The sequence below is a fragment of the Cupressus sempervirens genome, chromosome 2 (genome assembly GCF_028749045.1).
Source record: "Cupressus sempervirens isolate cs-2001-9-10 chromosome 2, ASM2874904v1, whole genome shotgun sequence".
NCBI lineage: Eukaryota > Viridiplantae > Streptophyta > Pinopsida > Cupressales > Cupressaceae > Cupressus > Cupressus sempervirens.
Genome location: NC_143119.1, coordinates 478,796,801 through 478,824,110, shown reverse-complemented (window position 1 = coordinate 478,824,110; position 27,310 = coordinate 478,796,801). Strand labels below are relative to the sequence as shown.

Sequence of the window (27,310 nt, the reverse complement as noted above, 5' to 3'; positions counted from 1 at the left end):
TGCTAAAAAAATATAATAAAAATATATTTAATGAATTCCATTGAATCTTTGTATTCCTGCCCATGGCAGGAACTAATAACCGCCGAAGAGGTTAAAATCTATCCAGCCGACTTCAACAAATACATCTCTTTCAATAAGCTGTAACTATACAACCCCCTTATTGCTTCGACCCCAAAAGCTTAAGAGCTAAAGATTCTTGCTCGGCTATAGACAGGGAGCCTGTCTTTGAATTAACATAATTAGCAATTTTCTTTGTTTCATTGTCATTGCTTGTATCATCATCTGAGCTATCACTGTGGAAATACACCTTTCTTGATTTCTCGGTGTCATTGTATACAACACCATCTTCAGACTCAGAACTGGATGATGCATCCCTTTTCAGTTTACGTCTGTCTCTAGATCGCTTTTCACGTAATCGTTGTTTCAAAATAAGCTTATCCTCCTTGTCCTGGTGTTTCATCTCTTCCTTGAGTTTATTGTATCGCTCTTCAACTGCAATGATGAAGACGCACATTAATTAACAGGTAATAAAACAACTGTTTAAGTGAAACTTGTACTACATAGTTTCACAAATTCAAACATATACAGAGCTACCAGATAGACCAAAAAAAAAAAACTTATATGGTAAAAAGGTATATAGAACCAGTGGTTCCAAAGGATAACCCAGTATGGCATTATAATAGCATTGAATGCAGTGCGGCAGTAATATATGGGTTACATATTATTGTTGCAGGGAGGTAGATATTGTTAACAGAAGAGATGGCTGCAGATAGCGAAGCCTTTGATAGAGAAATATCAAGTTGCAAAAAATTTAAAAATCTTATTGGCATCCAAGGACTTCGCAAATGCAAAGACTAACCAGACATGAATCCATAAAAAGGTTCAGCACGCTCCAACAATGTTTTGGAAATCCATTTTTAATTTCAGACAATTGAATTCATCAAATAGGCACATTTCAGAGAGTTGTTAGAATTGACAAGATGAAAGATTTTAGCATGCAAAATCCGAATTCATGGCAAGTTCATGGAAACTTCCCAGAGGCAAGAAAAAAATCACAAATTGAAAACAAGTGCGGTACTCCACAAGAGTATTGTGCCTGCTCATAGTCCATGAAAAGAATCACCAACCCTCACTAAATCCTACAAGTCCTGGACTGCACAAACAGAACTTATTTGAAGTCCGAAATTGATCCACTTCCCATCTCTGAACCTTGATTCCTTTGTCCCAATGATCATCGTGATATCAGAACATCCTTGTGTCCAATTTAATGACCTTCACATCATTTCTTTTCTGCTATTTATTCTAGGACACAAGATTATTTTGGATAAAAACTAGATCATCCATGTACTCTCTAAAAGATTATATTAAGATTATATTAGATTATATTGGATATATTGACTTACAACAATACATGGAATGATCATTTGCAACATTTGGATGTGGCTTTGAGTATCATGGAGGCGCAGTCACTATTTCTGAAGGCATTCAAATGTGAATTCAGGATGACTGAGATTCTTTATCTAGAATGTGAATGGAGTTAATGGTGTTAAGATAAACCAGGAGAAAATACAAGAGCTGACTTGAAGCTTTAGCTCTGGCAAGCACAGGGGTGAAAGGAACAAGTGCTGTGCATTTCTGTAGAACAGAACAAGAACTATTGATACCTGTTCAAATGCTTTCAGAGTTTTCTGGGAATTATTAACTTTTTGTGCTGCTGGGCATAACTGATGCTGTCTTCAAACTGTGTATACATTATTATCTTGTGCCAAAGCATTGAGTTCAAAGGGCATGTGAGAAAAAGGGAACACCTAAGCATAAAGTTTATATCTTGTGTCTGATTTCCATGAGATTGAAGGAGCTGTGCAGTTAAAAAAGGGATTGGTATTTCTTCGGCTGCAAGATTCAGAATTGTGATGTAATTTGTGAAATAGGATTAAGTGCTGTGTTTCAAAGAAAGGTTTTTTGTTTCAGTGTATTTATGGGTTGGTGCCTAAACTATGGTTGTTGCCTCAGCTGACTGGCATTGGTGCTTCAGTATTCAGAGTTGGTGCTCACTTTTGTAATTTGGGTTGGTGCCCATTTTGTTAATAAATATTAAAAAACAATTGTATGCCATGGATTTTACCCATAAGGATTGTTCGGGAGAAATTCAGTGTGTGCATTGTTATGGTTGCTCTCTTTATGCTTCTGCGATTTCATGCCATTAGTAGCTAAATGCTAATTCAATGTTTAATTTACTCTACTGTTATTACTAAAAGCATGTAAAAGCATGTAATGCTCTCTGTGACTTGGTGCTCACCTTTGTAATTTGGGCTGGTGACCATTTTGTTAATAAATATTAAAAAACAATTGTATGCCATGGTTTTTACCCGTAAGGATTGTTCACGAGAAATTCAGTGTATGCATTGTTATGGTTGCTCTCTTTATGCTTCTGTGGTTTCATGCCATTAATAGCTAAATGCTAATTCAATGTTTAATTTACTCTATTGTTATTACTAAAAGCATGTAGTTCAATTCGACATCACAGCATGAAGAAATCATATATGAATTGATGTCTTTTAAGTGTGCAATTTAAATAAAGCCCCATGGGAAAGGACGTGCCTCTTCCCCAACCAAGAGGAAGTATAAATGCGTTGGAAATATCCACCCCTATTGGCATCAATGGAAGTCAGCAGCAGACCACGGCAAGGAGGAAGTCTGAGAAAGATTGCTGAAAGGTATCACAGCTTCAGAAAGGAAGGTAAGACTAATTCTGAGATTTCTGAGCACAGGATCTTGATATTGCTGTTTAAAAATCTGAACACAAGTTATTCAAATTGCTGATTATATGTAGGGCTGCTCATAAATGTATCTAGTGTGTAAATTATTTCACTTGATCTGATATCAATCTGGATAAAATGTATGAATATTAAAGTGCATTTGCGCACTAATCAAATGGAGTACACACACACATCTGGAAGATATAGACATAACAAGACACAGAGGGCTTTGTGTTAGATATTCATGATACACAGTAATACCATAATTCACATACTGTAATCAGATCTATGTTAATATATTCAATATTTGTGATCTATACGTGTATGATGTGAAAGTATGTTTATCAATACAATGACAATAATCATGGGGTGGTAGGAAAGGGCAATAGGGGAGAACGGTGGGGCTTCACTAGGTACACCACTTCATTAAAATATGAGGCCAAGAGGAATGAGAGGTTCCACTCCTGGACCTAGGGTTGAGTTAGGGCACCCTATTGTAGTCTTTCCACAACCTATATGGTAGGGTTTATACAATAGCTAAAGGATCTTAGCCATGGTGGAGGGACTAAGATAGAATGATGAAGGAGAAAGGCATAATGATTCCGCTAGGTACACCAACCTGATTAGGCATGGGGCCAAGGGAGAGAGTAGCTGCCCTGGGGCTTAGAGCTGTGACAAAAAGGGCACCTCATCATATCTTCATATTCATCCCTCACTATAGTTATGGCCCATAAAAGTTGATATGCTACAAATGTTTTCTTACCATATGTCTACGTATATAATACATCTGCATATCTTTTTATTTGTTCACGAGTTATTAACAATTTAATTAAGTTTTATATACATCTATACTTATTTCATGGTTGCAATATTTATATTCAACCATAATGAAAGGGATTTCCTACTTGGTAAGATAACTTTCTAACCCTAGTTTTTCCAATGGTGTTGTGGACTCTAAACTTGTTTGTGTTTTAGAAGGGAGATTACAGTTGGCCACTACAAATGATTCTCTCCATCCTCTTTGTTGTCACCTCTTGTATAGCTCATTTGAGATCCCTTTGAGGACACTCGTTTCCATCTTCTGTGAACTTAAATTCCATACTTAAATATTTCTTTGAATACTCCCTAGAGAATGCAATCATTATAATGTTGAGTTGCTTGATAATTTTGGTGCATGGAATGACTAGCATTTAAACCTTGAAATTCTTCTACCTTCAAGCTTTTCTTCCCCACCAAACCTTTTATAGTGTCATAAATTGATACCCTTCACAACTTTACACTCTATTTGGCACCTACTTTAGTGTGCTTTCCTCTATAGATCATTTTAAACCCACTTATCATCTATGTTACCCTATAATTTAATTGTTAAACATGCAACTTCATCATCATCAAATGTTAATTCTGAGCCTAAGTCTTCTGTTTCAGCCCCTGACACATCATTACCCATTTTGTTGGTTCATTTCCCTCCAAAAGGGACCCAAATTACTAGATTTGTGAGTTTCAACCTCCACCATTTGTAACCTACACCATTCGTGATCTTTGCATATTGAGCAGCAAGCTACAAGCATTCTCCATTTAAGTATGGACTCATGTTTGACATGCTATTGCATTAACACTTGCAGGACTTCCATAAAGAGCATTACATCCACAACTTTTGGTGAAACTCCATGGAAGAGTTTCATATCTATGGTATAATCATTTCATTTCAGTATTTCATTATTGCTTTATTGCTATCCTCCCTAGGACACACATTTTCATCATAATAGCTGCAGGAACACCAACACTGGATTTGACTTAGGCAAGCCCCAATACAGCACAACTATTTCCCCTTTTTTGTGAGTGCAGGTTCAGATCCGACAGCAAAGATGATACAGCAGCACAAAGAAGATTGTTACAATTTACAACAGACTTTGAACAAGCCAAAGAGCTTGAACTAATTTACTCAGAATCCCCATCCTGCTATTCTGGGTTGAAATTCTGGGAGACATCATTGCAAACCTCTTACGGTATAGTACAGCTCATCTATGTCAGTTTCAGATACCTTCAAACTAAGGCACCCAGCACCTATGTCCAACACTTTCCACTCCATTTTTGACATCCAGGTTCCTCTTTGCATAGCTATCCCAAATCTAGCTTAAAATTATGTTTTCCTTTTCATAGTTTGTTGTTGTCCAACACTTCACATTTCATTTTTTGAGATCCAGGTTCTTCTCTGTATAGCTATCCCAAATCTAGCTTAAAACTATGTTTTCCTTTTTATTGTTATTTATCATGTTATGAACATTAGACCTAGATCTCATACGCACACACTTCACAATTTCAATTCCATTGCAAGAAAGGAATAGAATCAACTATAGCTATTTGCATTCCAATACTATGCTAAGGACAATTTAAGATGTTGCAAGCTTTGGGTTTAACCATGGAGGAAACTCTGTAGTTAAGCGCGCTTGGGCTGGAGTATACTAGGATGGGTGACCTCTGGGAGGTCCCGGTGCTTCACCCCTATGAGCATCACCTAGATCCAATGAGTGCTAAGTGTTCCATTTATTCTCATGAGAGATGGATTCATGTTGAATCACTACTCATGAAACATGGGTCAATGAGTTTGACTCAAAATAACAAAGTTAAATCCTGATAGCAATATCACAATTTGACTTGCTGTGGAAATTATCTCCTACAACAATTTAAGATGTTAGTTTGCATCCATATCCATGATCTCATTTGCATATCACCTTCACCAATAAAGTTCTGGGCTGCCCCACCATCAATAAAAATAGTCATCCTCCCCCTTGCTAGCACTCCACAAATGTCAAACCCTTTAAGGGAAGATATTTAAGGGTACCTAAGAGATCAGCAAGTGTACTTCCTTGTGACTTCATGTTCTTATGCCTTCAGCAATATGACTGACAAAAATTTCAAATACCATAACTTCATCCTCTGAGTCCAAGTCTTTATCTAACACCACTTCAATGTAATGTATCTGTCCTTCACCCAAGCATCTATGGTCCAAGAGTTCACGGCTCTTCACAAAGGAAACATAAATTCTTTCTCCCAAGAGTTCACGGCTCTTCACAAAGGAAACATAACTTCTTTCTCCTAAGCTCATTTGTTCTATCTTCAATTTTGCTTGGTTCTGGAGGTAATGCATTGTGTTGAGAAGATTTCTGATGCATACCAGTGGTGCATTCTTGGCATAAATTTTCTTTTTAGTTTTGATATCAAATTTTTAGGCCATGTCTAGAAGACAATTATATGCAGTGGTTGTATGTATTCAACAATCCCAAGTTACTCTGTATGCTAAGCAGGATTTAGTATGACTTCATATCAATTCAATTAGTTTCAAGTATTCAAAGGCAAATGTTTATCTATATTCCCTAAAAAAGTTAAAGCATAAGAGAATATCTATGAACTATGTTCCATCTATATTAACCATGTTTATTTGATCCAATCAAATGTGGGCAAATGTAAATTAACCAAAATCTATGCAACTGACTGCTGAAAACTCATACCAAATCAAAAAATCAAATTGGTATGATGCACTCTGCAACTTGCCGAACTTCAGTAATCCAAAATGATATCTGTAATATGTTAAATGATATGTTGATAAAATTAAAAATCATACCTGTGATCTGGTTTTCCTGAACACCACCAGCTTGCCTGTTTGCAAATGCTGCCAATGGGGCCATTGGTTTCCCTTCATCATCAAAGACAACACGCTGACCAACTGGTTTATTGACATTGATCTTGAGTTTCTTTTTCTTTGAGACCCTTGTTGCCAGACTGTAAAATATTTAAGCACATCTGTAAGTGCCAAAGTACAAACAAAAATTGCAATTCCAATTCCCTGACCTAAACTATATCCATTTTGCATACCTCATAGCCTCGGTGTCTCCACCTTCAGCTGGTCTCTTTTGGGTCAAAAATAGATTATCCCCTTTATCCTCATTTTTGAACATCAATTTATCATACTCCACAGATGCAGTATCAGCATCCTCATCCCTAACCAACTTGGAATGACTTTTTTTTATTTTTGGGTTTCCACTTGCTACCTTTAGTAAGACCTCTTCATCGCCATCATCTGCACTGCCATAATCATTGCCAATTCCCTCTCCCTCTTCAATCTCTTTTTCAGGTTCACCCCCCATGTTTTCTGGTTTCTTTCCACCTCTTTTTAAGAAACGGATTCGAGGAGCAGTTGGGAGACCTAAAGAGACAGAGAAGTCCTCTATGGGTAATTTAGAGACATCAAAAAGTTCCTTATCAGAACGCAAATGGATTGACCGTAAATATGTCACAAATGCCCGCTGTGCCATGTATTTCAGATCTGGATCTTTTGATAGAATTCCTGCTAGTGGACCTGATATAGAACGCAGCTTGCTTTCATTTGCCTGCATGGTCACCCAAAATAGATGAACAACACATTTTCTTCAATATGATGTATAACATTGAAAATCTTATGTAGACATTTGAAACATGAAGTCTGACCATGAATTCTATGGGAAACTACTTTCAGCTTTCCACCATAAACAATGCACCTTAATCACTTTAATTGGTATTTTAGCTGCTTGGAGCTGGTTCAGCATTTTCAATTCTGAGGGCATCAGGAATGCAACAGAACGACCTCCAGCTGTGAAACGAGCTGTACGACCAACACGATGAATATAAGATGGTACATCTTCTGGGCAATCCACCTTAAATTTACAAATAAAAATCAGATATTAGTGCCATAGAATGCAGCATACAAGAATAGTTTGTTTTCTCATGTAGGATTGTAATATCAATCCAGCATTTCACTTCAGCACAGATAAATGGCAGAAAGGCATTTACACCTCTACCTTAAAGTTACCTGAACAACCCAATCAATAGATGGAAAATCCAAGCCTCTTGAAGCAATATCAGTTGCAAAAAGAACAGAATGTTGTTCCTCTGTATACTTGTAGAGTACCAATAATCTTTGAGTCTGTTTCATGCGCCCATGAAGGCATTTTATTGGAACACCGGGATGTAACTTCTTAAAAGCTTCATGAACAAACTTAACCTGTACCAAATATCAAATTATTGGAATGCAATCACATTGTTTAATGTTACCTATATTAAGCTCTCGTACTCTATCCCAGACAAATATTTAGGTAACCAAATATCACAAAAGCGGTGCAAGAAAGAGTCATCCAATCCAACCTGCTTGCAACTTGAAAGGAATACCAGTATCTTTGAATTGAGATGGCTCTTAATGAAACTCCATAGCATATCAAGTTTTTGTGAGAGAGGAACAATAATTGCAGTTTGTTGTAGGCGTGCTGGAGTAGCTACTGTAGACTCAGCATGGACAGCTATATACTCTGGATCTTTTAAACTAAGCCTTGCTAGATCCTGCACTGATTGTGTCTGAGTTGCAGAGAACAGCAAAGTCTGACGTTTTCTTGGTAGTTGTGATAGGATTGCATTCAATGATTTTGAGAATCCCAAATCCAAAATGCGATCTGCCTCATCAAGCACCAACACCTGTTGTTAACCACAAACAGTATAGTATGTCAAAATAGGCTCATCATAAAGATAAAGAGATGTTAGGTAAGAGTTTCAAATTACAACATTTGCTTGTATGCCTTCCCTGATGTTGAGTAATTAGAAAGCAGGTCGTGTAATTCTTAAATTCAACAAATTATCATGCAACTTGTTCATTACACACATACAGTGAGCCTTTGCATCTTTGCTGCACAAGTACAGCCCTGCCTAGAATTACATATACAATGTTTTTAATTCTTTAAATTTCATCCCCATCACAGTAATATAATAACTTGCAAATCAAATATTTTTGTTTATCCTTTATCATTTGCGAAGTTGTCATAAATAGTGTAAAGAGAAATTTGAAATTGTAACCTGGAGCTGTGAACAGTCAAAGAGGGGAGTCTCATCCATGTGCTGAAGCAACCGCCCTGGTGTGCAGACCAAGATGTTGAGGGCATTCACCCTTTCCTTTTCCATGTCTACATCTTTTCGCCCACCAATTAAAAGGCCTCCACTTATAGTATGGTGCTTTCCCACTTTCCGTAGCACCTCAAAGATCTGAAGTGCTAGCTCTCTTGTTGGTGAGATAATAATAGCACCGACACCATCAACAGGAGACCACCTTAATCGGTAAAGTTTTTCAATCACCTGAAACAAAGGTGAGCATCATAATTATGGAAAAGTAAGCACCAAATTTATCTAATAAAACATAAAACTAAACCATGATATGCAGTGAGACACTGTATGAAATATCCCCGACAGGATATTTGCCTCTTAAACACTAAAATACTAAAACTTCAATGATTAGGCTCTGATACCACTGAAATGACCTTTCTGAAATGACCCTTGCTTACTAAATTGATATTGCTACTGACATGACACTGGAGACTTACTTTTACTAAATAATTGAGTCTGTGCTATTCCGATTTTGAAGGCAAAACACATAGAATGGGCAAGCTAAGTATTTTTCTTCATTTATTAATAACTATGAGATACTGAGGTTACAATAATAAAACATATAATAGATATGAAAAGCCAAGAGTTTGCTCGAATCTTCGAACCTTGTTTTGCTACCAATTATCATGGCATATTCGATCTTCAGAAGATGGGCAAGGTCGGAATAAATATCAAGTCCCTGAATATATGCTTGAGTTGTCCGGTTGGCTGCTGTCACTGTTTTAACCCGCACATAACCATCTCATGTTTAGCGGATGAGCAAAACAGATGGTAATCACAGTTATTTCCAACTGTCTGATAAGACACCTTATCGATACTTGTGACAAATTGCGCTTGCGACCTCCATCAAGACTATTGCTGCCGCCTCCCTTATCCGTATGTACTATCGGTCTGAGATTGCCGAGTGTTGGGAGCTGATGGTCGGGCTTGAGCCTCAGGTATTCGACTACCAATTTACTCAAGTTTTGGGCAGATCTTCTGGTTACTATATTTCCGTCTTGGCTCTCACCTTTGACCTTCCGCAAGGAACATACACTATGCGATGATGTCTTTAATAACGGCACCTTTAATTTGTACAATTATTTCCTTTGAACTCTTATCTGAACATTGAAATCTGCACCCTTATTTGGTCATTTAATTTTTTTGCAATCCTCTGCATTCAATTTTCCATAAAAAATCCAATCATAGATAACACATTTCCGTTCACGGTGCAGTTCCCTCTGGTATCCAAAAGCGGGCGGATCCGAAACAATTAGCAGAATCAAGAGAATCGAGCAAAGTCTATCTCCAAGACATGCCAGGAGGAGCAGAGGCACTAGAAGTGGCAGCAAAGTTCTGCTACGGAGGCAACCCAGAAATCACACCCCTAAACGTAGCTATGCTCAGATGAGCCGCAAGCTATACCTTGAAACGACGGAGCACTACACAAACTCAAGCCTTGAAACATGCACAGAGAACTTCCTGAAAGAATCAATCTTCACCAGCCTCTCAAACTCAGTCACAGTCCTCTACACCTGCGAAAGCCTTCTCCCTTTCGCAGAGGACCTCAAGATCATATCCAGATGCATCGAAGCCATCACATCCGCCGCATCAAACGAATAGCTCAGAAGGGGGCTTTCCAAGCTCATAGCCAGCGGAAACCAATCCGAATGGCCTTCATCTCAAGAACATCAAAACCACCAATCCACAAAACTCTCACCACGGCCTTCATCTCAAGACCCACAAACCCACCTGAAATAATAAACCTTGCGAAAGCTTAAATCTACGAATATCAATTCTTAGAACTGATCCACCAAACTTCGGCCTTAGACCACCCGATTCTGCCCCTGATGAAATGACTAAATGTCACCTCCAATCTGCAATAATTCAGATGATATTTCACACCCTCAAAATTGCGTACCAATTGAGAGTTATCGTTCTCAATGGCCAACTGTGACAATTGCCGAAACCCTAGGTTTCCACAATGCACCCGTGATTGAATCACAATCTGAAAACAAGAGAGAGATAATCAACTGCCTGATTCGAATGGAGCCCCGGGGTGCCTATTTATTCTTTTTTCTCCATCCTCTCCAGAGACTTCTAGAACCTTTTTGATCTTATCCCTCTAGTGACTTTATTAAATATTTTCCAAGTCACTTTATTAAATACAAGGTCATCTTTTAATATTTATTCATTTAATTAAAATAACTAATTAGTCGTCCTTGGACAACCATTAATTAAATTAATTAAATCGAACTGTCACCAGAAAATTGGGGACATGACACTGTAATTATTAGAATATTTTAATGCTTTTTTAATCATCATCTTAGTTAGTATTTAGTTTTTAACTTTTTAGATAACATAGAAATTTTACTATTAGCTTTTTAGAAAGTTTCTTTCTTAATTATTCACTGTATAGGGAAACTACGCCTCCATTTGTAATTACACATTTGTGAAGAATGAAATATTGTTACATTGTATCAGTGCAGATTGATGAGCTTCTTTAAGATTTGGCAATTTTTTAAAAGGACAAATTGTAGCTTCTTTTTGTTCTGGAATTTATTCCGGGAATTTTTTAATCACTTTTTTCATGAAAAAACAAAATTGCAAATTCATTGGCGCATTTGAAGATTTTTTGATGAAAATAGCAAGCCTAGTCAAGGGTTTGGTTGTGTGATTTCTTGGTTTGAGCAGAAATCTGCAAATTTTGTGGCTTGCATGTTGCTTTCGTCGTTGTTTTACCACGTGAAGTCTAGTGTTTTGCCGCATGAAGGTTTCTACAAGGGGTTTATAAATTTGAACCGTTACAAACTTATTGGTGGGTTTATAATTTTTGTCCCGAAAAGAATTAGTGGTGGGTTTTCATTGTTTTTCTTCATAACAAATTCAAGAAGGGTTTTCATAAATCTTTCCTGTAAACAATTCTAAGAGGGTTTTACAATTTTTTGTCCTTAAAATGTTATGTTTGGTTTCTTGATTTATCCCCAGAAATTGTTTCTAGGTTCTATAATTCACAAAGTTGTGAGAAATTCCTTTGTGGGTTTTTACCTTTTTATTCTGAAAAGCAATGATTTTGTAATATTGAATTTGGTGATTTCTTTTCCTCAAAAATCATGTCTTTTTGCAATATTTTTTGAGATGTCGTGCTCATCTGTAAAAGTTTAGAGGGTTGTCAGTTTTTCCTCAATATTGTCACTGCTGTGCTCAGTGTGTCTCTGGCTATAGGGAGGAACAACTTTGTTATTCAACATCAGGTTGGAGTTTTACGATGATTTCTGGTCAGAAGTTTTGCAGATTTGGGAGGATTGGCAGAGACATTGGCAAGCCCCTGTCTCTTGTTGCAGAGCATTTTCAAGAAGGGGGGAACCTTCTCTGTTTTTTTATGGATGGATTTTGGCTAATCTTGAGCATTAGTAGAATCTTCTGAAGAATTTATGACCACAAGACATGTATGTACAGGCTTCTGCAAGGTAGTTAGACGATGGCCATTAAGGGAGGGTATTAAAATATTGTAATGTTTCTTCAATGGTTATCATCTAAGTCACAAGGTTCGAGTTCAAATTCGTGTTCAACAACAATAAAATTCAGATGAAGTTCAACAAAAGTAAAAAGTTTGGAAAAAAAATCGACATTTAATTTTCCTTATATAAATTTAATTTTTTATATATAATAATAAATTGATTAAATTATTAAAATAACTTAACATCGTTAGATGAAATTGAAATAAAATAAATTATTTAATTATTTATTAAAATAAAATAATATTACTTTAAATTTGAAACTTAATGTACATATTTTAGTTTTACAATTGATAAACTAAAATTATAGAAAATAGATCAATGTAAACATTACAACAAATTTAAAAACAGTATAATGTAAACAAAATTAAAGTTTTAATTATTTATTTAATTAATATATAAATTAGAAAAGTGTTATTTATAGTATATGAAATAATAAGTAATAACTATATCTTAAATATGTACATTAAGTAATGTGTTTTAATGTATTATTCAGTACTTCATATACATTTGCGTATACATTTGCGGGACTTAAATACTTTTGAGGACTTGTATTATCGACTCTCATTTTGACCGCTCACCATGCTAGAGAGGATTTGTGTTACAGGGAACAATCCAAACGCCTAGTAGACAATCTCTCTGTGCGGATTTTCTTTTGCAAGGATTTTCTTTTGACTGTTGGCGTGTCTTGCAGCAATACAACTTGTACATTTCCCTGGATTCCAACATTGGTGTGTCTTGCATCAATAATATTTCTTCATTTTGGGACTTCCATTCATTCCGCCCGAGAATGTGTTTCAAAGATCCAAATGTATCACCTAAAATAGCCCTAACCCTATTTCATATGAATTTTGGGGCGAATAAGAGCGAATTTTATAGATTCTTTCAGAATTCGCCGAATTTTGAATTTCATACATGAAATGTGGCAAACCCTGTGACACAAGTTATCATAGTTAGTATTAGTTTTTGGAAAACATAGAAACTTTCATGTTATCTTTTTAGAAAGTTTCTATTTCTTTCTCAATTAATCTCTCTATAAGGATACTACGTACTCCATTTGTTATTAGTTACTACTCATTTATGAATAATGAAATATTGTATGTATTGTAACCAATTTTAATAAAGTATTTTAGTTAATTTAATTACAGTGAAATTAGGGGCTCACACACACCCCCCCCCCCCCCCCCGAATCCTCAAAGTATCTGTCCCCATACTAGGTATATGGAGTAACCTAGGTACCCCCACCTCTACCATTCCACAACCAAGCGGCCACTAGGATGGGTACTTGAATTTCTATTTGAATTTTGATTTTTGAATGTTACAATTGGGTATGTACTGTGTTACTATTTTGAAAATCACTGGCTTTGTGTAATGCCCCCAAGTAAGTTCAACTAGCTATGCATAAATGAACCTATTCTTAATATACTTGAATGGAATTATATTAACATTATTCTTGCCAAAAAAAACTATAGGTGAATTCGTATTAAACTATATATGTATGAATTGAGAAGGTCATGCTGTCCTAGTTATTATTTCCGTTTATCAAAATGCATAGAATAGGTTTCTCAGACACCAAACTCAATGGTTTCCCACAAGGCCTTTGTGGATCCAAGCCCTTAAGTTTTTCTTGGACATGTTCGCTAGGCATTAGGAATCATTTATCTTTATCCTATCATGGGAATGACTGACTCACTGGATTTACACAGGCCTCTCCCTAATTGCATATCTACTCCCCTTTCACATTTGGAGATAATAACTAGTCTTGAGCATGTCTTAGATTATTTTGCTTCCATAGTATTGCCTTGTTATCAATATGTATTAATACTATTTATTGATGCATAAACAGAAAGACATTTTTACACATACTAGTTTCAGCGATATGTTTGTGCCAATTACCAGCAATATTACTACCTATGTCACAGGGTTCGGCAAATATCTGCCATCAGGTTCGAAATTCGACGAACTTCAAAACAACACAAAAAATTCGTTGAAGTTCGACTATCATTCATTAGCTTCGTACAGATATAACGAGCAGTCTTCGATAAAAGGTTTTTAAGGGTTTTCCATGTTTTTTCCCTACATGCAGAGGTTTTTTCTCGCATCATTTTGATGCCTTGATCCATTTTATCAGATGGGCTTTAGGGTATTTGTTTAACTATACAATCGACATACGAATGAACTGAGCAAACCACCAGAGACAAGCGAAATGGGGTTTCAATCTTGTTCGCCAGATCTGCGCTATCGCTTCTAGATGGGCACCTACTTAACAAATGGTGAATCAGACAAAGATCAAGAGCGCCATTCCGGATGAAATTAGTTGACCCATCGTTTAATGTTAATAATATTATTTATCTAATATATTTTTGTTTATTAAAATTATATTGTTGTGTATTATAATAATTGTAATGCCGTCAGGGGTCTCTTTAATTTTTTATATTTTAATGTTATTAAGTTTATAGAGTTTATATCTCCCGCATTTGAAATTGAATAATAACTAAAGGTACTAAATATTATTTATTTATATTTTACTTTTATATGCTTAGATAATATTATCTTATACGTTATATATTATTTGTTTTATTATTGTTATTTATATTGTGTTATTTGTAATGTCCTTTTGTTTTTTAAAATTTAATGTTATCAATATTATTATTATCATTATATAGTTTTTTTATATTTAGATAATATATTTTAAATGATAAATAGTAGTAGATATAATTTATCTATTTAAATTACAATATTGTTCTATATAAATATTTATTTAAATTTACATATATTATTTATAGTTTTTAAAAATTAATTTATATAGGCGAATTTAATGTCGAATTTTTTTCATTTTTTTGAGGTGTCTAATTTTATTCGAATTTCATAGTTGCCGAACTCGAACTTGAATTCGAACCTTGTGACTTAGATTACTACTACGTGTATGTTCTATGTAAATTCTTTGGTGCTTTCGGAAGTAACCTCGAACGTTACAATTTTGATATGTTCAAGCACTTCAATTTGGTATGTTATACTAAAATATCATTCCAAAACTCACATTCCAAGTTCTATATGTATAGTTTACGACAACCCCCTAACCCTGCAGTCATAGCCATCTTGTCCTCCCACCATCCTGAAATTGAGGCCCTTTCATCCCCCGTCCCGGCATAGGCAAGCAACGGTGTTACAATGTTTAATTATTAAAGTAAGGGGGCCCAAATAGTAAATTAATAAAGTATTGTCAGCCCACTCATATTGTAACTTTCTAGGCACTTGGAGGTCTTTATAAGAAGATGGCATGGCATTGCAAATCATCATTGAATATATCTAACTCTTTTGTATTTCCGGAAGTTGAAGGCTGAAGCTAGTTGTCCACAATTTTGGAGGTGGAAGATCCTCTCTACTCTGCAATCACAATTTCAGTGGTTCACACTGTGCATCAAATTTGTGAAAACCTTCATTTGAAGACAGATCTGTATTTGCTCGGCTCTTGTACAAAACTATTGTAATATGAAGTGCTACATTATTACTACCATTTCCTATGGCATGTGTGAGTTTTCCTTTCCATTGAATATTGATTACAACCAGCATAAAACATTAATTTGTATGCGATGTTTGACACCATACAAAAAAATGTCATAGGGTTAGTAACACCTCATACATCCACACAGAGTGACCTGCATGGCTTGGAGTGACTCATACGGCCCAAAGTGACCCGCATGGCTCAAAATGGTTCACAAGGCCCCAAGTGGTCTATACAGCCCAAAGTAACCCGCATAGCTTGAGTGATCCACACTACCTTGAGTAACCCGCATGGCCCAGAGTGGTATGTACACCCAATAGGACATTATAGTGTTATCAAAGTTGGTGATCTTGCCAACCTATGTGGGGTGATATGGCTCTGACTGATGGACAATGGTGGTCCAATGTGCTACAGAGGATTGGCAAAGAGCTCAGTGATAGTGTTGATATTTTCCATTAGATATATTAGAAGCATATTTGAGTAAGGTGAACCAATCATCTTCAAGATTTATACGAAGGATCCTTTGCTACGATTGTGGTTGCATTAAGACAACCCAATTTGTTGCGACACCATAACAGAAAAATTAAGTTAGCAGTTGCAACATGTCTAAGTGAAATTTTGAGAATCTTGGCTCATCAAGCACCTTATGATGATGACACTTTGATAGAGATATTGCACTTGATCATTGACAGCTTTCAGAGCCTTAATGACATCAATAGTGATCCCTATGCTAGGAGGTAGACATTACTAGAGATCTCTCCAAATATTAAAGTAAGTAATCTCCTCTTAGATCGAGGATTGCAAGATTTGATCCGCTATACAATTCATCACTTTTTAGACACCATAAAGATCACCATGATAATAGGATTTTCTTTGCCATGGAGAATATTATGATTTTATGTATTGAGAAGATGGATATAATATCCCAACCTATCATAACTATTCTATGGATTGTTTATAATCAAGAATGCATCCCTTCTATTGTGGCGTGTAGATTAGTAATATTTTATTCAAGTAATGTGAAGAAAATTTGACATCTCAATTGCAAAAGGCTAAGGAGGTTGGTGATGAAAATAAGAGTGATGAGGAAAATGAAGGGTCGCATGAGGATATGCAAGAATCCATTGCTAAGCCTACAAGTGGAGAAAAACTAAGCCTACATGGCAAAAGCAAGGTTAAAGAGGATAATTTCATGCAACTTGTCTAGAAAACAACATTGATCAACCAACTACACAGAGAAGTAAACACTACCAATAATCCTTTTCATGGGCAAAGTTCCCAATTGATCGAATATGGAGTTTATCCTTGGATTGTGCATGAGGCGTGCCTAATTACAATCTCTCCATGTGAGGAGCTTCCTCTTTAAAACAACAAGATCTACCTAAGCTATGAGACTCCCGGGGAGACTGATTAGCATGATGGGAGGAAGGCTTTGGATCAGAGCATCGATGTGTTTTATGAATGGCTCCTTTGGGATCCTAGTGACTCCGGGCATGGCAATGTTTATATTAGAGAGGTGCAGTGGAAGCTTGATGACAATACACAATCTTGACTACATCCAATTGTGGATCATGATGCAACATGGACCTGTTAGCCGGTACAACTACCATCATTCGTGCTTGTTTAGAATCCTAGAGATTCGCAGTAGGCAACAGATTTGATAGTGGATTGCTTGAGGGAAAGCAATCTCTGGATGGCAAGGATTTGTAATGCCCCTAATTTCAATAAAGTATTTTAACTCATTTAATTATTAAATAAAGGGGGCCCAAATAATAAATTAATAAAGTATTGCCGGCCTACTCATATTGTAACTTTCTATGCGCCTGGAGGCCTTTATAAGGAGATGGTGAGACATGGCAAATCATCATGAAATCTATTTAGCTCTTTTGTATATTTGGAAGCTAAAGGTCTAAGGCAATTGTGCACAATTTCAAAGGTGCAAGACCCACCTTAGTCTGCATTCATAGTTTCGATGGTTCATGACCACCCTAGTCTATCATTGGAAATATCATTATGATGTTTCATATTGTTTGTCAAGTTTGTGAAAATCTTCATTTGAAGACAGATCCATATTTGTTTGACACTTGTCTAAAACTATTGTAAACTAAAGCACCATCATTATTAATACATTTTTCTATGGCATGTGGGAGTTTTCCTTTCCATTGAATATTGATTTTTGGCGGTCTACTCATACAACGAGCATAAAACATTAATTCCATCTGCAATATTCAACACCATACAGCAAATGTCTCAAGCTTCACGACATTTGGGTGATACCTCATACATCCACCCAGAGTGAACCACACGACTTGACGTGATCCGCATTACACTAGAGTGGTCTATACAACTCGAAGTGACCTGCACTACCTATAGTGCTTCGCATGGCCTGGAGTAATTTGTACACTCAGTAGGACATTACATTGTAACAACATATTTAAGGCTCTAAAGTTTCAAATCAGATGATATCCAAGTATCACTAGTGTATTGTGTGTAAAAGCACCTGACAAGGTAGAAAGTAAAAACTAAAAAAAAAAATCTACAAATTCAGAAGAGGCACATCTATGCATAATCCAGACTTTTCAAACATATAATTTGTTTGATACATGCTTGAAGTATCTTTTAGCAACAAAGCATAATTTTTGACACTTAAGTTATTTTCATTATTATGTACAAGTGTGAAGCCTAGGTTTGCAGCATCTTCTACAAGACTCGGAACAAAATTGAGTAAATTCAAGAGCATACTACAACCTACAACATCAAACTAAATTGTAATATTTCACAAGCGGATCATACTTTTGCGATGTCTAAACCCATGATTAGACACATTGACTACAAACCTTGTTAACATTCTTGTACCCATACCAAAATCTTCGTATTAAATCATGTCTCAAGCTGAAGTGGTGTTATTTGCATACGAAGTGAGCAACCTTGTGAAATAAACTTTAAAAAGATTTACCTATGTTCATAAACTAACCAAAATATAGGAGTCAATGGGCAATTTAATCAAATTCCTCAACCTTGTCATTTAACTTTGTAAATGAAATAAGAAACTTATTATAGAACAGTCTACATTTGTATCATGCCCAAAATTTTACTCAAGGACATGACAAAACACAAATTGTTGAATAAATGTAATTCTATTTATCTAATACACCATGCAAAGACACTGCGTGTTGCTTACATGCATCAAATGAATGATGATGTTGATGCCTCACCCGTAGGTACGAAAATAAGAGAGTATTTATTTTTGGCTCATTAACTTTGTTGCACATATCCTATTCAATAAGAATGGTTTGATGTTGGGGTTAAAAATGCTAAATGACCATTTGTCAAACTAATTGAAGATAACCATTTGGTAATCCCTACATAACTATACCTAGACTTTCACCTTTGGTGAATTTTTCATTTCGTTCCACTAAAAATGGTGAGAAGGTGCATGGTTGATTAATAACTAATACATAACTTAATCTTATACTATAATTATCAATAAAATGGATACAAATATCATTTTCAATAATATAACTTTATTATCATTAATCTTGGTACACTCAATGATAAAATTACTAAGTTACCATATCCGCTCACCTATAGGCAAGTTTGAATTTGATTTGAAGTCGTGTCAAATTCGTTGTTTGACTAGTAAAGTCATTGCACATTCAACAAAAGGGACCCTGGTCTAATTTAAGACTATTTTAAACAAATTTTCTTTTATGCAGTCGAACCCAAGGAGACTTTTGGCGATGTTGACCGACTGTAAGAAGAATTTGGGCGGAATTGATTAGTTTAATTGTCTTTTTTGTTTGCATGCCAAGTTTTTAATATTTTCGGCTTCTGCTTTGCATTCTCTCGACTCAATTTCTACTTTGCATTTTCTCTGCTTGCATGACATCATCATTACTCCTCTCCAACATTGTTCCTCTACTCTTCCTTGTTTCTCCAACATCGTTCATGAACATTGCTACAAGTCATATATATGGTAATGAATTATTGGCCATCTGTCTCCTTGTCGAAGTCCTCACAGTGAGTGTAACACAGGCTGGCAACTACATAGCATCACAAATACCAAAAATCACATATGGAAAATATGCTTTTTGAGGCATGATTCATTTTTCAGATGTTTCTTTATGATAAGTTTCAATTTCCTTTGGTGTTGTCCAATGTGAATTCTTAATTCCATATTTAGCATCAACGTGTGAGATCAGTTGGCTGTCATTGGACCAACGAGTTCCAAATTTTCAATTTGCATTTATATTGTCTTGAAAGGATAATATCTTGGTTGAGTTTTTATATGTTTTCTTGAATATGTTCATGATTTTTGCAAGTAGCTGTTTTGAATATGTTTTGTTTATAATATTGATCATTAGTTGATAAATCAAACAGAGAAGCAATCTCAAGTTATTCATAGTACTATCAGTTGCTACAGGTTGAGCCTTGAGATGAGTGTTTCGAACTAAATCATTAATATATATAGGTGGTGTATTTTGCTAAATTACTTCAAAATTAGCATTGTGTTGTATGAACATATTTGCTAAAACATATATATATATATGTACTATGGACGAACCCAAAACGAATCCAAACCTAGCCCAAAAAAATATGATCGAATTTCGAACCCAAATGTCGAACCCGCATGTGAACCAAAATCCGAACTGGCAACTTAGTAAAATTATAAATACTATTCTTAATCAGCAACTGCTATTTATAGTATCTATAACCCCCTAAATCAATATCTATAGATCAAGTAATGTTTAAATGATTCCATTATTAAGGAAGATGATGTACATATTAATATCAATTTAAAAAATATTTATTATCGATACAATTTCCTAATATTCAATATGCTAGAACAATGTAACTCTTATTATGAAGCATGACAACTTCAATATGGGAATGGTTGTATTTACAAAAATATACATGGAACAGCAATAATATACCTAGTGACTCTTATTAAGTCTTTTATAGATAGATAGATAGAGACACAGAGAGACAGAGCGAGAACCCAGTGTGTCAAGGATGCATCATCAAAAATGAAACAAGATTCCTTGTATAGATAGTGTCAACAAAGCTGCCACCTAAAACAAACAATGAAGTTGAGATGGAAGCTCTATACTATGGACTATAACAACGCACCATGGAAAACATCAAGGGGATTGATATCAAAGGTGATTCGACGATTTTCATTGATGCATCATCAAAAACGAGACTCCTTGTTTAAATAAGGTCGAATTAGTTGCCATCAAGAAGAAACAATGAGACTGAGATGGAAGCTCTATACTATGGACTAAAACAATCCGCCATGGAAAACATCAAGGAGATTTATATCAAAGGTGATTCAATACCATCATAAGAAGGAGCTGCCTCCATCAGAAACTTTAAAAAATTGATTGACCTCAATTGCCCCTTCTTGATGACCTTTAAGCTTATTCAGCTAAGGATGTTTACTAAAAGGACAACAAGGCCGCAGACTTCCTAGCTAATAAAAGCCATAGATCCAGTTTAAAAGACAGTCATGTTTGATAGATGCAATGTATGGTCTAGTGTGGAAAAAGTCGCATCATTAAAAGGGACAGATCGGCATGGTCATGCAAAGAGCTCCTTCGTGCTCCTTGTAATGTCCCCTCTCAAGATCACATTTTACTTTGCCCTGTATTCACAAGTCCAAAATAAAACGTGAGCAAAAATGTAGAAAAAGATGTAACTCTTAATCTAATAAGATTAATAAGATGTGATAAGCTGTAAAATATCTGAATTCTGATTTTTCATATCAGGTTTATCTCATAGATCGATCTCCTTTATTAAATGGAAATTCTTCTGCTCAGTTTGCTCTCAAAATCTGCATACTCTTTTATTGTTGCTTTTTTTTGGTTTGGTATGAAATCTCCTTTATACTTTATTGGTGAAAGAGTCTTTAGAATTGAATCACCACTTTTCATTGTTACCTTTGAGAATAATATATTATTCCCAAAATTGCTCTCCCTTGAATGTTCTCCTCAAATAATGCTCTCCCCTTTACATCTTCCATTGTAAGGGAGAGTCAAACCTCTTTATCATGGCTTCCATTTGACAGAGTCGCGATCCTTCATAATTACCACCTTTTGAAGAATCAGTCATTCATAACTTTTGCCCTTTGAAAGAGTCGCTTCCTTATTTTCTTCTCAATTCTTTTTTTTCTATCCTATTAATTCTTCCTTGCTTCAGACCTTCCCTTTTTTGTTCCTTCCTCTCTCCCTTTTTATATCTCATGTTTGAGGAAGTCACAACTTTTCAATTCATGCCTTTTGATCCTTCATTAACTTAACAAAATTTAATTATGTAATATTTGAATTTTATTATTTTATATTTTATTTAAATTTTATGTTTATTCTTTTATATTTTAATATTATTATTATTTATTACTGAGCCCTATTTCAAAAACGGGACATCACACACCCATCACCACCGCCATGCCAATAGGATCTCAGATCCGGAAAAGATCAATTGCAATCTGAGAGGTCATGTCAAATGGTGCTAGAGAACTATGTATAAATGGCATGAATACTGACTTCTTGCATCAAAGATTCCTCAGAGACTTACTATCAATAGTAGACAATGTGAATGTGCTAATGAAGATCATTCGACATAGATCAATAGACTATTCAATATTCAGAATTCTTGTTCCCTGGTAGAAAAAGCCATCATAGCTGTCCTGGTGGCTACAATCTTCAAAAATGGGCATGTTCACAAATACATTATCCTTTCAGACCTCCTCGTGAATATGATCAACACCACTAAGAGGAAGATGTTTGGTAAGCTAATTGTTAACAAATATTTGCACGACTCCTAGCATGGTGATACCTTTACTACAATATCAAAAGTAAGACTAAAGTTGGACCATTGACAATAAATTTTCAAAAAAGAGGAAGACAACCTTATTCCTACCTTATTGATGTGTTTCTAATTATTTAGTAAAAGCCCGTTACAGATTAACTTTGGAACTTCGTGAGGATGTTTTCAAACTGTCCATGCTTACTTCCTAGCAGTCAAAGTGTCCAAAAAAGATCAAGCTTACACAATGATAACCAGCAAAGCATGCATTTTTTGCAAAATGAGTGTTCCACGAAATTTCCTAATATGACGACAAGGGCATAAGTTTTGAGCTCTCATCCATTGCAGATCTTTGTGTTTTTGTTTTTCATCTTATTAACAACGTGAGCTGCTCCCATGATAGCAAGTTGTGTATCAATGTGTGTAAATCTGTGAGGATTTGAATATATAAGTTTAAATTTTTAAACTAAAACTTATGTTTAGCTTAAATTTGAAAGCTAAAGGTTATAAGTTTATAAATTTATATATTATTCTGAAGCTATGAGTTATCAGTTTACAACTCCAAGTTAGATCGTTAAACGTCAGAATTATTTAATTTAAGCTTTCAACTTCAAGTGTTAAGCTAAACTTACTATGTTATAAGTTCACAATTTAATAGTTTGTTTACAAGACTGCCCTATCCATAAGTTATAATTTTAGTGGGACTGCCTAGACGTTTAACTATTAACATTCCAAGTACTGGACATTTTTCCAAATGTAAGTGCTTTTTGCTATGTTTGCATATACCTATGCAGCGGAAAACAGAGAATAACAAAACAAAAAATAAACCAAATCTGATAAGCCTAACTCTTCAAACGATGACTTCTATGACTTTGGTGTTTGAGATAGCCATGTTTGCTGCCACCAGTGCACTCGGATTCCCCTCGCCACTTTTAGCATTCGTATTTTTAGGGTTTTCCTTTGCATTTAGGGTTTTTAAAAGAAATGCATGGAGATGCCAATGGGACACCCCTTTTCCCAGGAAACATCCCGCCCACTCACATTCTCGGTACCAAAGACAAGTCCCAGAGGATACGGGGAATGAATTTTCTTTGTTGGTGTTATAGTAATTTATGCCCAACAATGATAGTATAACTACATTGGAATGTTATAGATTTTGGAAATTGAGCTATTATAAATTTATTTGTTTGCAAGCATTTACCGGAATGAGGAAAGCAAGAGTTTTGCCGGAGCCAGTCTTGGCAGCACCAAGGATGTCGCGTCCGCAGAGGGCGTGAGGAAGGGATGCCCTCTGAATGGTGGTCATGCGCGTAAAGCCGCCTTCTATCAGCCCTCTTTTCGTTTTCTCTGACAGCGGCAGCTCGCTGAATAATTTCGCCAACGCATTGCCGGCGGCGAGAGGGTTGCTTCCGCACTCGGGTTTTTCCGCTTCTATTCGGGCTTCCAACGACTCGATCTCCTCTGCTTCATGCTGCCGCTTTTCTTTCCGAGCTTTCGTGGTAAATTTTTTTGTCTTCCCATTTTGATTGCCACGAGCTTTGAAGGGGCGAGGTGGCCGAGCCATGCTCGCCTCGAGTCTGCAAGATAATATTATTAGAGAATTCGAATGAGCTGCTTCTTCTTCCGAATTGTGTGCAATCCTCACCTGTTGCCAACTATTCAAAATAGCGCCCTCAGTGACCTCTCGGGACTTACCTGTAGCAGAGATCTAAAATTCTCAAAGCTTCACCAATGGCGGAGACGTACAATTGCAGTGCTGCTTTGGCATAGTCGAAATATGATTATCCATAGAATTCTCTGGCGTTCGTTGGACACGGGAGATGAATTAATGTAATTTATTGATGTCTCCGACATCAAAGAGGCTAGCTCGAGGGGCCGCACATGAAAAATTTGAAGTGCAAGTTTGATTCATGGTCTCATATTGAAAACCTACGGGGAGAACCCTAAAGTACATAATTAGGCTAGCGCCTAATGGATGCCACTTTTCTTAAAATACAGTTGCACCTGCTCATATTGTTTAGGAAAATTTTGAGTTGAGTGGTCCTAATTTTTAGTGATAAGTTTCAGTTTCTTAGTTTAATGAAAATATTTCTAAATTTTACATTTTGGTAAAAAAAATTAAATTTGGATTAGATTAAATTGTATTATTTTTTAGCAAGTTGTTAAATTTTTTTTGTTAGTGGGGCTATACTCCACCCTATTTTCACCCCCTCAAACTAAAAGGCCTAAAAAATAAGGGTTCTTATTTTAAAGGGAAATGGTCTAATTAATCTTGTACCCAAAAATAAATCTTATGGGACTTGTTGGACCTAAAAATAGACCTGTAGATGGGACCCCTACCTTATATGAGTTTTAAATGGAGGTGAGAATGAATGAGTGAATGGAAGATTTTAATAATGTGTTTGGTCAAATTAATATATGGGACCTTCAAGAATACATTTTTTATTTTAGACTATTTCAAACTTATTTTACCAATATGTTCTTTGACAATGATTTTTTATCACTAAATTTGTTCTTTTAATTATGTTTCTAAATATATTCATAGTTTAGTCGATGTTATTGCATGTTGGGCATTTCATGATAGAATGTTGCTTTGTCTATGTCACTTCAATGTTGCAAATTAGACATTTTATATCATCTTGTTTTTCATTAGGTATTATCCATGTATTGACCCCTATAGGTTAACCTTTGTGATTCCCTTTATTTGACATGTGTGTTCATTTAATGTCTCTTGTCATTATATATTTTGTTTCGATTTAGTTTGATTTATTTTAAATCCTTTAAATGATGTTTAGAGAATTTTTTTGAGTTGAATTATTTTGTATTCTATAGTGTTAAATAACTCTCAATTTTAGTCAATTACACATATCTATTAAATAAATATTAAATATTAAATAAGACTAGACAAAAAAAAATTATTAGTATAGTCATTAGATGTTACAAGTAAATAAATAAATATTAAAATAATATTAAAAAAATTCAATCATTAATAATATAATTAATACAAAAATAACACATATAACTATTAAACAATGTAAATAATTAAATAATTGTTGAAATAATATAAATAGAATAATAAAATAAACATTAATATATAATATAATTAAAATAAAATTAATATTGAATAGTATAAGTAAAACATAATTACATCATAATGAGGATTAAGACAACTATATTTCATAACTCATATAAAATAAATAATTATTCAAATAAATATGTTCCTCAGTAACTATTATTGACATAAACAAAGAATAGATAAAAAGAAACAAATAAAGTGTAATCATAAATAAATAAAAGTACATAAAATCAAGGGAAACATATAAACTAGAACTTGCACCAAAAGGAGTTGCAATGGATATGCTTATAATAACATAGTTAAATAAATTTTAAAAAGAGTGATAACAATTTACAATGTAGTGAACATTTTAACTCTAATTTTAACAATAATAGATATCGTCAATAAAATTTAATAGCAATTTTTTTCCAAAATTTTTTTTGTATTTATCTTTGCCAGTCTCAAGTGGGTGGGGTTTGTGTCGTGTGGAGTGAAATTTATGAAGTTATGGAATGCCTTGTAGCCCATTTGAAGACAATTCTAAATATCATTGGGTATTCCTATTAGTTTACAGTTTCAATTTTTTTAATTATTAAATAGGAAAAGAGGTGGTACACCTGTTAAATATATAATAATAATAAAATTACACCTAATTAAGTCTGAGAGCAACCCAAGCCCATCTATAAACACCAAAAAAAAATTTAAAAATCACCTGAGATTATACAAAGTCTTGTTAGCAATGGAAAATACACCAAGCTACTACTAGGAAGAAGCTAAAAAATTTACCCCTAAGAAGTTGTTGGAGAAAACATGAAGCTAAAAATTTGATCCTCTTGCGGAGTGGATTTGAAGCTTCATGTTGAAAGTTTCTTTTTTCTTCCTTTTGCTTTGTCCTACTAGTCAAACACCCTCTTAGGCCTTATCACAAGTTATATCATTGGTTTTCCCTAGTGCAATATTTAGATTTCTAAAAGGGGAAGATTGCAAACTATTCTCAACAACAAACTTTCACTCAATAAGAAGTGAGTTATCCATGTTCCAAGCATTCCAAGTAGGAGAAAGAATTGAAGATTTTGGTGTGGGCTATGATTTCTTGGAAGTGACAATTGAAATCTTGGCCTTTGGGGCCTCTACCAAGGAAGTAGCATCTACTCCCATATCATTTTCACCCCATTAATAGAGGAACTAGTATCGGCAGAGTACATTGAGCCTTGTGTAGAGGTGTCAAGCGTGATCGATAAGTTTTAGGTTTTTGGTGCTCATTGATGATATCTTCAACCTGACCCTTTTTAATGGAGTAGTGAGGGGCAAGGGGGCGGGGGCGAGGGGCACTTACCTTTCTACCATGAATCTTGATAATCTTTCCTCCATGAATCTTGATAATCTTTCCTCAATTTATCACACTAGTATCTAATGCAAAAATATCTATGATACTATAAGGGCACAAGTTCATATCTAAAATTGTATCTAACACTCATTTCTAGTGTTGGAAGGAATCTCTGCAGGAAAATCTTTATTGGTATCCATCTCCACCAATAGTTTGGCACATGTGGTATCGAAATAATTTATAGATCCCTCATCAACATCTATAAAAATTTTGAGCAAATTGATGATAGCTCTGAAATAGGATTCAAACCAAAATTAAAAAGGAATGTTCAAAAGCCTTACTCAAATAGAAATAACACATAAGTATTATGTAATTGGGTTGAAATAAGGGTTCTACAACTTT

General features: G+C 35.1%; 1 protein-coding gene across 2 annotated transcripts; it reads right to left on the bottom strand.

The window, feature by feature from the left end:
• On the bottom strand, positions 1-24,509 carry LOC149573113 (DEAD-box ATP-dependent RNA helicase 32-like). 2 transcript variants are annotated; one of them, XM_089814293.1, is made up of 9 exons: positions 24,222-24,407; positions 23,728-24,103; positions 8,637-8,912; positions 7,938-8,261; positions 7,606-7,797; positions 7,295-7,450; positions 6,633-7,147; positions 6,382-6,539; positions 1-492 (listed from the first exon to the last, which is right to left on the bottom strand). In XM_089814293.1, exons 2-9 carry the CDS (start codon positions 24,088-24,090, stop codon positions 158-160), a joined length of 2,319 nt encoding a protein of 772 aa, XP_089670419.1. In that variant the 5' UTR covers positions 24,091-24,103; positions 24,222-24,407; the 3' UTR covers positions 1-157. The 2 variants fall into 2 exon arrangements, with proteins under 2 accessions (XP_089670419.1, XP_089670418.1); XM_089814292.1 differs by having other exon boundaries at positions 23,728-24,509.
• Between the last annotated feature and the right edge of the window lie 2,801 nt (positions 24,510-27,310).